The 13,802-nt window shown below is 43.0% G+C and overlaps 1 protein-coding gene across 1 annotated transcript in view; it reads left to right on the plus strand.

Moving 5' to 3' along the window:
- The window catches only part of SCD5 (stearoyl-CoA desaturase 5), a 155,306-nt gene extending 141,838 nt beyond the window's left edge, over positions 1-13,468 (plus strand). The window contains exons 4-5 of the mRNA XM_037021203.2: positions 6,478-6,710; positions 11,969-13,468. Of these exons, the coding sequence (XP_036877098.1) occupies positions 6,478-6,710; positions 11,969-12,159 (424 nt within the window). The 3' untranslated portion in view covers positions 12,160-13,468. The remainder of the gene's footprint in view (positions 1-6,477; positions 6,711-11,968) is intronic.
- The last annotated feature ends 334 nt before the right edge of the window (positions 13,469-13,802 follow it).

Below are 13,802 nucleotides of genomic sequence, written 5' to 3' on the forward strand. Positions count from 1 at the left end.
CTTTGCCTGTGCCCTTTCTATTGTCAAGGTTAATATTCCCTCATCTGTCTCTTTATTGTGGTAAAATATACACAACACAATATTTATCATTTCAACCATTCATCGGTATACAATTCTGTACATTCACAGTGTTACATAACCATCACCACCATCTATACCCAAAACTTTCCATTATTCCCAACAGGAAATCTATGCCCATTAAACAATAACTTCCCTTCCCCTGTCCCCTCCCTCCAGCTCCTAGTAATTTCTATTCTACTTCCTGTCCCTATGCATTTGCCTATTCTAGGTACCTCATATAAGCAGAATCATAACAGTGTTTGTCCTTCTGTGTCTGATTTATTTCCCTACGCATGTTTTCAATGTCTATCCTTGCTGTAGAATATATTAAAATTGTGTTCCTTGTAATGGCTGAATAATACTCCCTTGTATGTATATACAGTATTTTGTTTATCCATTCATCTATTAATGGACGCTTGGGTTATTTCCATCTTTCGGATAACGTGAATAATGTTTCTGTGAACATTGGTATACAGTTATCTGTTCAAGTCCCTGCTTTCCATTCTTCTGAGTATATACCTAGGAGTGGAATTGCTGGATCATGTGGTAATCTGGTGTTGAACGTTTTGAAAAATTATTTTCTGCAGCAGTTGCAGTGTTTTACTTTCCCACCAGCAATACATGAGTGTTCCAATTTTTCTGCATCTTCACCAATATCTGTTATTTTCCTTTTAAAAATGTATAGTCATGATAACTTACTGGCCACTACTGGCTGATTCCTAAATTAATTATTGGCAAGGTGAATGAGATTACCACTGATTGCCTCAAGACAATCACAACCCATCCCTGGGGGAGGAGCCACATTCCCTGAAGGACATGGCTGCAGCGGGGACAGCTTTATATCTGAGCAAAATCAGGGCATTCCAGAAGGAAAGAAAGGATGTAAGTGGGTTATAGGAAGCTACCATCAATGTTTGCAATGGAGAGAGGCTTTGAAAATACCAATACCCAGACTAGAAATTCTGATCTAATTAGACTCTATTGATCTGCAGTGGATTCCCAATATGAATAATTTTTAAATGTTCATGTAGTTGATTCCACTGTACAGTCAGGGTTGAGACCACTGATCTAGAAGGTGAGACTTCCCTCTAAGCCAGCAAATACGAATACTGAGAGTGGAGAAGTATATCGTGGTACAGAATGCTGGGCCAGGGCACCTTGCCGGATCCAAGGGGACCAAGGAAATCCCTTTGGGAAGTGAAATTTACACTGATGTTTGGAAGAGTCAAGTCAGCCAGTCTAGGAAAGAGTGTTACAGACCCAGGGGACTGAGAGAAGCTGATGCCTGAGGAATGGGAAGGAGTTCAGTCTAGCTAGAGTGTACAGTCTATTTCTGACCTAAAGGTGACAGTATTTTTATTCAAATATGTGCAGCTCCTGCGGCAACAGCTGGATCACACATTCCAACCACATTTACCTCTTTGTAAGTTTACATCTCCCCTGTGACTTGCTCTTGGTAAGCTGAGTAAGTACTAGGTTGTACTTAGAAGGAGCAAACAGTTGGATTTAAGAGCTGCATTTGAAGCCTGCTGATGCTCTGTACAGTGAGAGTGGCCTTGGGGAGGACCACTCCCCAAGTCCTACAAAGGTGAGGTTGTATTAAGTAACTCATAAGGCTATTGTGGAACTCAAATGAGAAGATGTATGAATGTGAATGGCATGCATTAACATGCTGATAAGTTCCAAATATCTATTTCCATCAAAACATCTCTCTCGAGCACTTCTAAACTCCAGACAGTGTATCACGCTGCCTACTTGACATCACCACCTGACTGTGTAGCGGGTCTCTCCCACATGACATGTCTAAGACTGAGCTCCTCATCTGGTGCTCCAAACCAGCTCCCCCTCCACTCTGCCCAAATCAGCTTATGATGTCTCCATCCTGAGTGTCATTCTTGAGTCCTTTCTTCCAACATCCAGTCTGCCAACAAGTCCTACCACTCTACTTTGGAAATATATCCAGAATTTTACCATTTCTCATACCTGCCACCACTCTTCTGATTGAAACCAACATTCTCTCTTTCCTAGATTTTGTAGCATTTTGTAATTGCTCTCTTTCCTCCTTCCCTCCCAAGGCCATCCTCACCAGAACACTCAGAGCGATGCTGCTAAGCTGTCAATCAGATCACACCTCTCCCTTGATCACCACAGGGAAGGTTGAAACCCTCAGGATGACCCTTAAGACCTTCCGTGACTCTCTCATCTGCAATTCTCCCACCGTCATTCTCTCATCTCCTACAATTCTCTGCTTTTTCCTCTGCTCCAGCCCCAACTCTCCTGCTCGTCCCTGAAGGTGCCAGAAACTCCTGCCTCAGGTCTTTGTACTTGTATTTTCCTCTGCCTGGAATCCTCTGTCCCATCTACCCACATGGCTATCTTCTCCCTTCTTTCAAGTCTTTACTCAAAAGCTATGGTGTCAGAAAGTCCTTCCTTAGATACACTATTTAAAGTCCTAGCACTTGCCCTTTACTTGACATTCTCCTTCTCTGCTTTATTGTCTTAGTATTTACCACTAACACGCTCTATATTTTAGTTATGTTTTTATTAGCTTTCTTCCCTACCAGGATATATAGATAAATAAATACACACACGTATACACACTTATAAAATCTTCCTTCCAGAATACTCCTATTCCCCAAAAGCAGGGAGTTTTGTCTGTTTTGTTCACTTTATATCTCCAGTGCTAGGACAGTGCCTAGCACATAGTAGGTACTCCATGAATTTGTTAGTACTGCATTTTACTGAAGAGAACACTGAGGCTCAGTGCCATTAAATAATTTACTCAAGTTCAGTCAGCTAGGAGGTGGCAGAGTTGGGTAATTCACTATCCTGTGATGCTTTACAACATACAAAAGCCCATTTGGCAAAAAGACAAAGCAGTATCGATGGCCCCTGCCTAGCCTTCCTCCCTATCTCCAGTTGGAGAACAGAAGTCTTTCAAATGAGGAAGGGTTGGCTGCTGGAGACTTCTTGGGGGTGCTCTGTGGACCCTTGGCTGGGGAGTTCAGATTTGAATGTTATTAAGCAAGGAAGCCAGGGAGCTTCTGAGGCAACAAGGCCAGTGACTGTGATTAAATGGAGACCAGCTGCTTGAGGCCAGTGGTGCACAGAGGAAGGATTACTCGGCTGCATGGGAAGATATGCTGTCCTTTGAAATGGTTGGGGAGACTTTTTGCACGGTTATCAGCATCATAATCCATCTCACTGGCAGTCCCACCCAGACTCCCCATGCTCCCTGAAAGTCCCTTTCTCCTTCACCCACTCCATTGGACATACAAAGAGGAATCAGAGAACAAACCTATAATTAGATCTGCTAGTGCTCTGCGGTAATGAGGGCAGTGACTTTAAAGAGTGTCTTTTTTGCGGAAGATGCAGTTGGGCCAGACTGGCTGTGCGAGGAGGTGAAGCGCAGGCCCATTTCTCCTCTGGCCTGGGAAGCCCCTTGTCGGCCCTCTCCCCCGACAGAGACTCACCCCTCCGGGAGGTGGCGCCTCAAGAGCCCGAGCCCGGCAGGAGAGCGGCTCCCTGCACAGTTTGGAGGGAGGAGGCAGCAGCGTTGGGCTATGAGTGGAAGCTGAGTCCCGCTAGCTGCGGTTAGACCAAAGGAGGCAGATTCCACCGGGCTGCGACAGGGCAGAGGGCCAGAGCCGGAGCCAGAGCCTGGCCTCACCCCAGGGGCACCACGCACCTCTGTAAGCCACGGGGCCGTGGGTGCCAGAGTGTGTTCATCCTGTGTCTGCTGCCAGGAGTGAGTGAGAGCAGGCCTGTGACATGCTTAGCCTGTTGCCCAGAGCAGAGCTAGCCCCCAATACGTATTGTGTTTTCTTTCTCCTTCCTTTCAGGAGCAAAATGAGGGGCCGATTAAATTGCTCCAAACAGGACTAGGAGAGGCTCTTTCCAAAGGTTCTGGAATGTAACTCAGAGCGCGGAGGAAGGGAAGGAGGAGCTTACATAGCAAAATGCCTTCTGTAGGCAACGTCCAGATGCTTCCTTCCTCCTGAGAGGTGCAAACAAGGAGCAGAGCAGCAGTGCCTTGGCTCTGAGCGCCACTTCCCTTCTCCCTTCATGGCACCTGCCTCTCCCCGTGGGCACCACCCGTTCCCAGGGCTCTTCCCCCAGGCCCCCCGCTTCAGCTGACGCTCACCCCCACCCCACCCCCGCTGCTGTCCTTTCCAGGAATTGTCTTGTCCACATGGAACTACCCCGCCCAAGGATGCATCTCTCCCTGGGGGCACCCTGAGGTCATTGGCTGAATGATGCAGGGTACCTTTCTATTTGGGGTAACTCTATAGGGACACCCAGCCCAGAGCTTTCCGTTGGATTGGCTGAGCCTCTCTGTCAGCCCAGTCCTGCATTCCTCCCTTCCTTACAAGTATCTCTCAAGAGCACTCTCCTTCTGCATGTGACCCTAGGGAGCCCCATTTGAGACCACCAGTCCCTTTATTATCTGTTGTCTTCGCCCTTCTGACCACTGCCCACTCATCTGACCTCCCACGCACTCTCTTTCACTAAAGTGAAGCCATATTGTATCCCAGTAACTGGACAATGGGTGCTCATGGGTCAACATGTTGCCCAATAAAAATCATATTTATATGAGAACTAACACTTTTGTGCAGCTAGCAATCTAGCAAAATATTAGCTATCAGCTAGCAAAACACACATACATGATTTCATTTGCAAAGAAGAATAGCATGATAGTCTCTGAATGATTCTGCCTGGATATGAATCTTGGTCCTACTTCTTACTGGTCTTGAGACCTTTCTGCTGCTCAATTTCCCCATTTGTAAAATGGTCTGTTCTCCTAGAGTTGTTGCTAGAGTTAACTGAGTCAGTCCATGTAAGGTTTCAGAAACAGTCTTGACACATAGTAAGCACATAGTATACAATAGCTATTAGTCTTTGGCCCTCATAAGAACCCATGAGGTTTTGTAATCGTGATCTGTGTTGGACGCCTCTCCTGTCCTGCTTCATACTCTTGCCCACCTTTTCACTGCAGCTGTTGCTATAGCCACCTGCCAGCACATGTCTGACCCAAGAAGCCCCTCACTCAACTGGACTGCTGCTTTACTTCCTGCCCTAGCTTCTTTGCCGCCTCCACCGAGAGGCCTGTGGCATACCCTCAGCCAACCTGGCCCAAGCAAACTTGGGAGTGAGAGGGAGCTAATATCCCATGGTGCCCCTTGACCAAAGGGGAGTTGGAGCCAATGGGAAATAGTTCCTATTTCCATTCCTTGACAGAATAATTCTGAGATATAATCTGTCCCATCAAGATCCAAGTCCAGTTGTCCACTGCACAGGCCCCTGGCTTGGTATCTCACTTTTCCCTGTTTTGACACCTGTTACCTGAGCTCACTTCCCAGAATAAACTACTCACATACAAGCCCTTGATTTCTGCTTTTTGGGGAACTCTCTAACTGTGTACATAAGGAAAGTAAAAGAATAAAAAGAGGCTTGTTCAATATCCAAATCAGATCTGGACTCAAGTCCAGTTGTCCATCTCTCGAATCTCATTTCCCTCATGCTGTGCCACCTCCCATCTTCACAGAAGCTTTCTGGAAGCTTGATTAGCCAAAGGGAGGTCAGAGAGGAAATACCTATGAACAGGTGGCTTTAGACACTTTCATATCACAGCCCCTTTCCTGTCCCTGCAGAGAACTGGTGTTACATGGAGAGCTGCTGGTGACCAGTGGTTCCACCTGGCTGAAGCCTGGGGCAGGGACTGTCAAATTTGTCTTTGTGTCATGAGCACACAGGGCCAGGCCAATAGTAGGTGCTCAGTAAATGTTTGCTGGATACACACATCCAGAAAGCAAACGATTAATGGTTTCTTTTTAGTGATTACTTTTTATGTGGCCATGCCTGTTCCTATACTTATTGTTTATTTTTATGCTGGTTTGGAATATAATCTCTGATGACCAGAGAACATTTTTGAGAGGGGTTGTTTACCTTTTTACCAAGCTAAGTTAGTACAGAATCCTATGCCTGAAAATTATCCAAGAAATAATGAACATTTCTAAAAATAACTCAAGAAGATCTGATTATCAAGTTGACTGACTGCTGAAAGAAATAGCTAGGATCTGTCAAGCTGGTGGCTTTTAGGACAAATGCAGCTATTGGATAGATGGGTTTCACCAGCACAGTATTGGTTATTTTACTTTGAAATTCCTTTGAAGTGTGCTACAGGCCCTACCACTTCCTATAGCAGTCTACCTGTTCTAATCTTCAATTGTGTTACCAACCTAGCCTTCATAGGTACATGGGTTTGTGACCTCTGCACAGAGTGGCACACAGTAAGGTCCTCCTTATGCCAAAAAAGTTGAAGGAGCTGACTGGCACGTCTCCAGCTTCTCCTGTAGCTTGCTCTATCCCACCACCATCAACAGGTGCCCGATGAGAGCATGATATCCTGCCTTCCAGGTACTATAAGATCACCGTGGTGCTCATGTGCTTCGTGCTCCCCACGCTGGTGCCCTGGTACATCTGGGGGGAGAGTCTGTGGAATTCCTACTTCTTGGCCTCCATCCTGCGCTATACCATCTCACTCAACGTCACCTGGCTGGTCAACAGTGCCGCCCACATGTATGGAAACCGGCCCTATGACAAGCACATCAGCCCTCGGCAGAACCCATTCGTCACTGTGGGTGCCATTGGTGAGTAGGGGAGAGCCAGTGGGGAGAATGGCAGCACAAGTTTTCTGGACTCCTTGAGGGTTTTGTGGACTCTGTAAAGAGAGGCAGTGGAGTGGAATGGAATGAACGTGGGATTTGGTGTTAGAAATCTGGATCTTGATAAGTCACTTAATCTCTCTGATTTATAGTTTTCTTGCCTGTGAAGTGGGAATAACAATGCCTACTTCCTTGTGATGTTATGAGGCTTAAGTAGGATACTATATATAAACTTCTTTGTACAGTGCCTGGAGCATAATAAATGATCAAAAATAGTAGCTATTTGTTTTTATCATGGAAATTTCCCTAAAGGAGGAGTGGCAGTTGACTTTTCTCTCAAACTACCCTGGCAAGTCTGTGTTCAGCTGTCCAGTCATTTGGCTGACCATAAAGAAAAGGCCTTTGTCAAACAGGCATTGAAAGAAGTGAGACCTTGGACCTCATGGTACCATATAATGGTTGAAAGCAAGGTTTCTGGAGTCCCGACAACTTTGGTTGGGTCCTGGTTTCTCCACTCACTCTCTGGGAAGATATCTGGCTCTTATGCACCTCATGCCCCTATATGTAATAGTAACATTTACTTCCTCCTGGGGTCTTTGGATGGTTAGATGAGCTAGGACATAGTGTTTGCTGCAGTGCTTAGCATGAAATAAGCCTTCAGTGATGTTTTTACTACCAGCTACATGATCTTAGGCAAGTTACTTCTTCATTTTAAAATTAGGCATTTACATCCTCATTTTAAAATGGAGATAATCATAGCAGCTAGATCAGAGGTGGGGGGCATTATAGGCATTAATACCTGTTAAAGCACTCAGCACTGTGGCTGGCACATAGTAAGCTGTAAATGAGATCAAATCCGGGAAGGAAGTCCCCACTGCTAAGTAGAAATGGTCTCTATATCACTCAGCAATGTGCTTCTGACACCATGTCGTTAGGGTCAGCCATTTATTAAGACACCAGGGATCTTGTGTTGACAAGAGCAGTGTAAGATGGAATAACCACCAAATTTAGTTACGGGATAACTGTCTAAGGAGAGCATAAAGTGCCTTGGAAAACAGAAGGAAGAGTTCCTGACCCTTATGTTGTTTTTCTCCTCTTTTCATCCTTCGTCTTGTAAAAGGACCGTGTTGAGGGGAGCTACATGTAGTGTTGACTCTGAGAGCGGATGGGATAGGGACATGTTGCCATTTCATATAGGGATGGTGGGCCAGGAAACCCAAGAGATGTGGCCATGACACAGGCCCTGAGAAGCTGGGTGTTGGTTTTGAGTCTATCCAGGTCGACACTGGACTCCCAGTCCATTTTCTTCCTAAAGGTCCCTGGAAGGCTCAGGTCACACCTAACTATGTGGTAGGTGGAGAACACATACAGAGTTCTTAGGGCAGTGCCTGTTTGGGAAAATAGGGGGGAAAACTTCTCTATACCATACTCTACTCCAGGAAAAACATGAAAAATGGTGAGGTTGAAGGGCAGAGTAGAGAAGTCCTACATTAAAAAGAAAATTGCAGACCACAAAGTGATCCAACTGATGTGCTCATTATAGAGCAGAATCCTTCAAATGGCATCAGTAGAGGGACTAAATGATGACCAGTACCTACTTAAAAAGTAAAAGAAGAATCTGACAATTCCTTAAATGGTTAAAAATAGTTACTATATGCCAGAAACGCCACCCCTAGATTCACACCCAAGAGAAATGAAAACATACGTCCACACACAAACTTGTATATGAACGTTCCAGCAGCATTATTTGTAATAGCTAAAAAAATGTGAAGAATCCAAATGTCCATCAACTGATGAATGGATAAATACAATGTGGTCTATCCATACAATGGAGTACTACTTAGTCATAAAAGGAAATAAAGTGCTGATACCTGCTACCATCTTGAAGATATTATGCTGAGGGAAAAAAGCCAGTCACAAAGTACTACATACTGTACGATTTCATTTACAGGCATTCCTCATTTTATTGTACTTTCCTTTACTACACTTTGCAGATATTGCATTTTTTACAAACTGAAGGTATGTGGCAACTCTGCACCAAGCAGGTCTACCAGCCCCATTTTTCCAACAACATTTGCTCACTTTGGGTCTCTGTGTCACACGTTGGTAATTCTTGAAGTATTTCAAACTTTTTCATTATTGTTACACCTGTGATGTGGTCCACGATCAGTGGTCTTTGACACTGATTTTGTAATTTTTTTGCGGGGGGGAGTGCTATGAGCCACACCAATATAAGACAGCAAACTTAATAAATGTGTGTTCTGACTGCTGCACCACCTGGCTGTTCCCCTGTCTCTTTCCTCTCCTCTCCTCAGGCTTCCCTATTCCCTGAAAGCCAACAATATTGAAATTAGGCCAAATAATCCTACAACCCACAACATTCCCTTCAGCCAAAGCATAATTTAGAGAAAGGTGCTAACCCTCTTCAATTCTATGAAGGCTTAGAAAGGTGGGGAAGCTGCAGAAGAAAAGTTTGAAGTTAGCCATGTTGGTTCATAATGTTTAAGGAAAGAAGCCATCTCCATAACATAAAAGTGCTAGCTGAAGCAGCAAGTGTTGATGTAGAAGCTACAGCAAATTATCCAGAAGATCTAGCTAAGATCATTAATGGCCACACAAAACAAAAGATTTTTCCATTATATGAAACAGCCTGATGTTGGAAAAAGATGCCATAAAGGACTTTAATAGCTGGACAAGAGAAGTCAATGCCTGATTTCAAAGCTTCAAAAGACATGCTAAGTCTCTTGTTAGGAGCCACATCTCTCACCTCAGAAAAAAGGTAGAAATGATTAAGCTTAGTGAAGAAGGCATGTGACAGCCAAGATAAGCCAAAAGCTATGCCTCTTGCACCAGTTAGCCAAGTTGTGAATGCAAAGGAAAAATTCTCAAAGGAAGTTAAAAGTGCTACTCCAGTGAACACCCAAATGATTAGAAAGTGAAACAGCTTTATTGCTTATAAAGAGGAAGTTTTAATGGTCTGGATAGAAGACCAACCCAGCCACAACATTCCTTCCAGAAAGGACTCAGTATTCTACATTCCATTAAAAATGTTAATAATTCATAAGAAGAGGTAAAAACATTAACATTAATAAGGGTTTGGAAGAAATTGATTGCAACCCTCATGGATGACTTTGAGGGGTTCAAGACTTCCGTGGAGGAAGTAACTATAAATGTAATGGAAATAGCAAAAGAACTAGAATTAGAAGTGGAGCCTGAGGATGAGACTGGACTGCTACATCTCACTATAAAACTTTAATGGAAGAATTGCTTCTTGTGGATGAACAAATAAAGTGGTTCCTTGAGAAGGAATCTGCTCCTGGTGAAGATGCTGTGAAGATTGTTGAAATGACAATGAAGGATTTAGAATATTACGTAAACTTAGTTGATAAAGTAGTGGCAGGGTTTGAGAGGATTGACTCCAATTTTTAAAATTCTCCTTTGGGTAAAATGCTATCAAACAGCATCGCATTCTATAGAGAAACTGTGAAGGGAAAAGCCAACCTATGCAGCAGATTTCATTATCTGACTTTAAGAACTGGTCACAGACATCCCAAACTGCAGCAACCACCGCCCTGATGAGTCAGCAGCCACCCACGTGGAGCCAAGACCCTCCACCAGCAAAAAGATGATGACTCGCTGAAAGCTCAGATTGATGGTTAGCATTTTGTAGCAATAGAATATTTGTTAATTCAGGCGTGCACATTGTTTTCTAAGTCATAATGCTGTTGCACACTTAAGAGACTATAGTGTAAACATAACTTTTATATGCACTGGGAAACCAAAAACTTCATTGACTGGCTTCATTGTGATGCTCGTTTCATTGTGGTGGTCTGGGACTGAACCAGCAGAATCTCCAAGGCCTAGCTGTATGTGAAATGGGCAGAAGAGGTAAATCTATAGAGATTGTATTAGTCAGGATTCTCCAGAGAAATAAGAACAGTATATATGTGCATATATACTGCTTTATATAGACGTATGTATATATTATATATTCCTCATAATGAATATATATATATATAACACCCAAAAACAGTAGGTTGTATCTATAGAAACATAAATAAATAATATTTTAAATAGAAAATATTTATGTTTCTATAGATGCACCCTACTGTTTCTGTGTGCATGTGTGTGCATGGAGAGAGAGACAGAGACTGATTGATTATGAGAGACTGACCACATGATAGTGGAGGATGAGAAGTCCCACAATTGGCCATCTGCGAGCTGGAGACCCAGGAAAGCCAGTGGCATCATTAAGTCCGAGTCTGATGGCCTGAGAACCAGGGGAGCAGATGATGTAAATCCCAGTCCAAGGGCAGGAGAAGATGATATAGATGTTGCAGTTCAATCAGTGAAGCAGGAAAAAGGAGTAAATTCCTCCTTCTTCCAACATTTGTTCCATTCAGGCCCTTTACCGGATTGGATGATACCCACCCACATTATGGAGGGCAATCTACTTTACTTAGTTCACTGATTCAAATGCTAATCTTATCCAGAAACAGCCTCACAGACACACAGAAATGATGTTTAATCTGAGCACTCCTTAGCCAGCCAAGCTGCCTGTGAAGTGATGGCTCATCATTGTGATGGATACACAACTCTGTGAATATACTAAGAGCCATTAAATTGTGTACCTTAAATGAGTGAATTATAAGGTGAATTATACCTCAATAAAACTGTTTTAAAGAAACAAATGAAAGAAACCTTGAGACCACTCCTGAAAGCACTTAAAAAAAAAATACAAGGGAGGACAAGCTATTCACTAAAAGAGGTAGAATGATATATAATCAGATTTTGGATATTTAAAGAGCCCATTCCTTAATTTACTTACTTACCTGAACAATTCTCATTTATCTCTTCCAAGCTCTCCCAAGAAGAGCTTTAATGGTTCCCATCCACAGAGGCTATTTTCTTTTTTTGAACATACATCAAAATGATGATCTGTTATCAGCCATTTAGCATTTAGCATAAAAAGTACAGCTCTGAAGTCATGGTAGCATGTCTACAATTCATATGGGAAAATTAATCTTGTGACTATGCTGGTAACTGTATTGTTACTTTTCTGTTCATACTGGATTTATCCAGCCAACTAAGTCAATGCTTCCTAAGTGTGGACACCCAATTTCTTTGCTCCCCACAGAGACTAACATAGTGTCTTACACATAGTAGAATCTCAATAAATGAGTGGTAAAAAATCTCTGTAGAGGTGGTGTTGACCTTATTTCAATGTCCACTTTGTCTTCCAGGTGAAGGCTTCCACAATTACCATCACACTTTTCCCTTTGACTACTCTACGAGTGAATTTGGCTTAAATTTCAACCCAACCACCTGGTTCATTGACTTCATGTGCTGGCTGGGGCTGGCCACTGACCGCAAACGGGCAACCAAGCCTATGATTGAGGCTCGGAAGGCTAGGACTGGAGATGGCAGTGCCTGAACATGAACCACTGTCCACCATGCCCACCGTTGACACCTCTGTTCATGGCTTTTGTTACTGTAGTTCTCTTGTTTATTTGTTTATTGGGTCACAGGAGGTGGTAGAGGGTGGGGACAGAACGGAATCTATGTGGCTTGGGGTTTTTTTTGTTTGTCTCAAACTAATGTCAGGATACAGCTATCATGTCAGGATACAGCTATCAATGAAAAAAATGTTTTAAGCCAGTGTAACTAGATTTAACAGTAGAGTGAGCACATGTGACTTAATTGCTGTAGCTACAATAAGTCAAATATACATTGTCATGTGCTTGTACATGATGTTAACCCTGACAGGATGAAGGAATTTAATATTCTCTCAGTGTGGTTCAAGAGAGCATTTTTTTTCTTTTCTACCAGTTGACACAGCATTATTTTTAAACACACTATCTGAAGGAGCAGAGGGGCAGGGTAGAAGGCAAAGAGAGGGTCTAAGTGTTGACTAAAGAATGTTCCTGTTATGTAATTATGTTTGTGTTTTTGTTGTTTTAAGAGAATTCAAAACTTTAAAAAATGAGAATACAGGAAATGGCTCTCATTTTTTTTGCCCTGGTTAGTTTGTTAATGCTCCACTGTCTTTGCTTCCAAAGAGATCTGTTCACTGCCCAGCGAGCTTTGTGTCCTGATTTGTACACCCAGCTGACCCTATAAATCAATGCCTATTTAGGTTTGACTTTGTTTTCTTTGTTACTGTCATTTTAAAGGTGTATAACTCAGATGTGCCAGACATCAAATTAAGCTCAAATGAAGCTCTCAATTAAATGTTTAGACACCTAATTTATATTCTAATTGATCCCAGCTACTGATGCATGTACTTTAGCTACTTCTGCTAACTAAGCATATTAATTTTCCACACCAAGCCGTCAGATCTTAATAACCAACAGTTGTCTAGAACTCAGTGTCTATTAATGTTTCACCTGCATGTGGCCTTCATTGATTTTGCAGCAAAATATAAAGTGATCATTACGTAGTTTCTGGATTTAAAAAAAATTTGTGTGTTAAGTTGCCTTGTAAAAAGCATGTTGAATTAATGGGACAGCGTGCCCTTTGTGTTAGATGCTAGAGCAAAAAAAAAAGGCATTGGAGGACTTTGAAGACAGCTCTTTTTGGGAAAGATGTAGGATTTAAAGTTTAAATTGAAATTTTAAAACTAGAAGTGATACCTATAGGAAATTGTCATAATGAAGTTCTTCATCCAGCAGTTGTTTAACAGTGTTATTTTGCCATTAATAATGTGTAAACTATGAGTGATTTACAATAAATGATTATGAATTTGTTGGTGTTCCTGACCAGGTATTTAAATGCTGTTCAGAGGGTGTTGTGTCAATGGTGCCTGATGCTTCATGATGACCAAGTGATTCCCATTTGATTTGGGCTCTGGGCCAACAAGAGCCCCAAAGACCAGGGCTCTCACATCCCAGTGACCACAGGCATAACCAGGGGGAGAGTCAGGAAGTTGTATTTGGAATGCAACCCCCCCAGCCCTGGGGGTCATTCCTCATGTCTCCTCACCAGCACTGTCACTGTTACTGCTTCCTGCTGACCAACGGGAACCTCTGCTCCTGTGTAGGCAGAGAACGTCTTCCTCCACCAACCCGCACCAGCCTC

Source organism: Manis javanica, chromosome 5 (genome assembly GCF_040802235.1).
Source record: "Manis javanica isolate MJ-LG chromosome 5, MJ_LKY, whole genome shotgun sequence".
In the NCBI taxonomy this organism is placed as follows: Eukaryota; Metazoa; Chordata; class Mammalia; order Pholidota; family Manidae; genus Manis; species Manis javanica.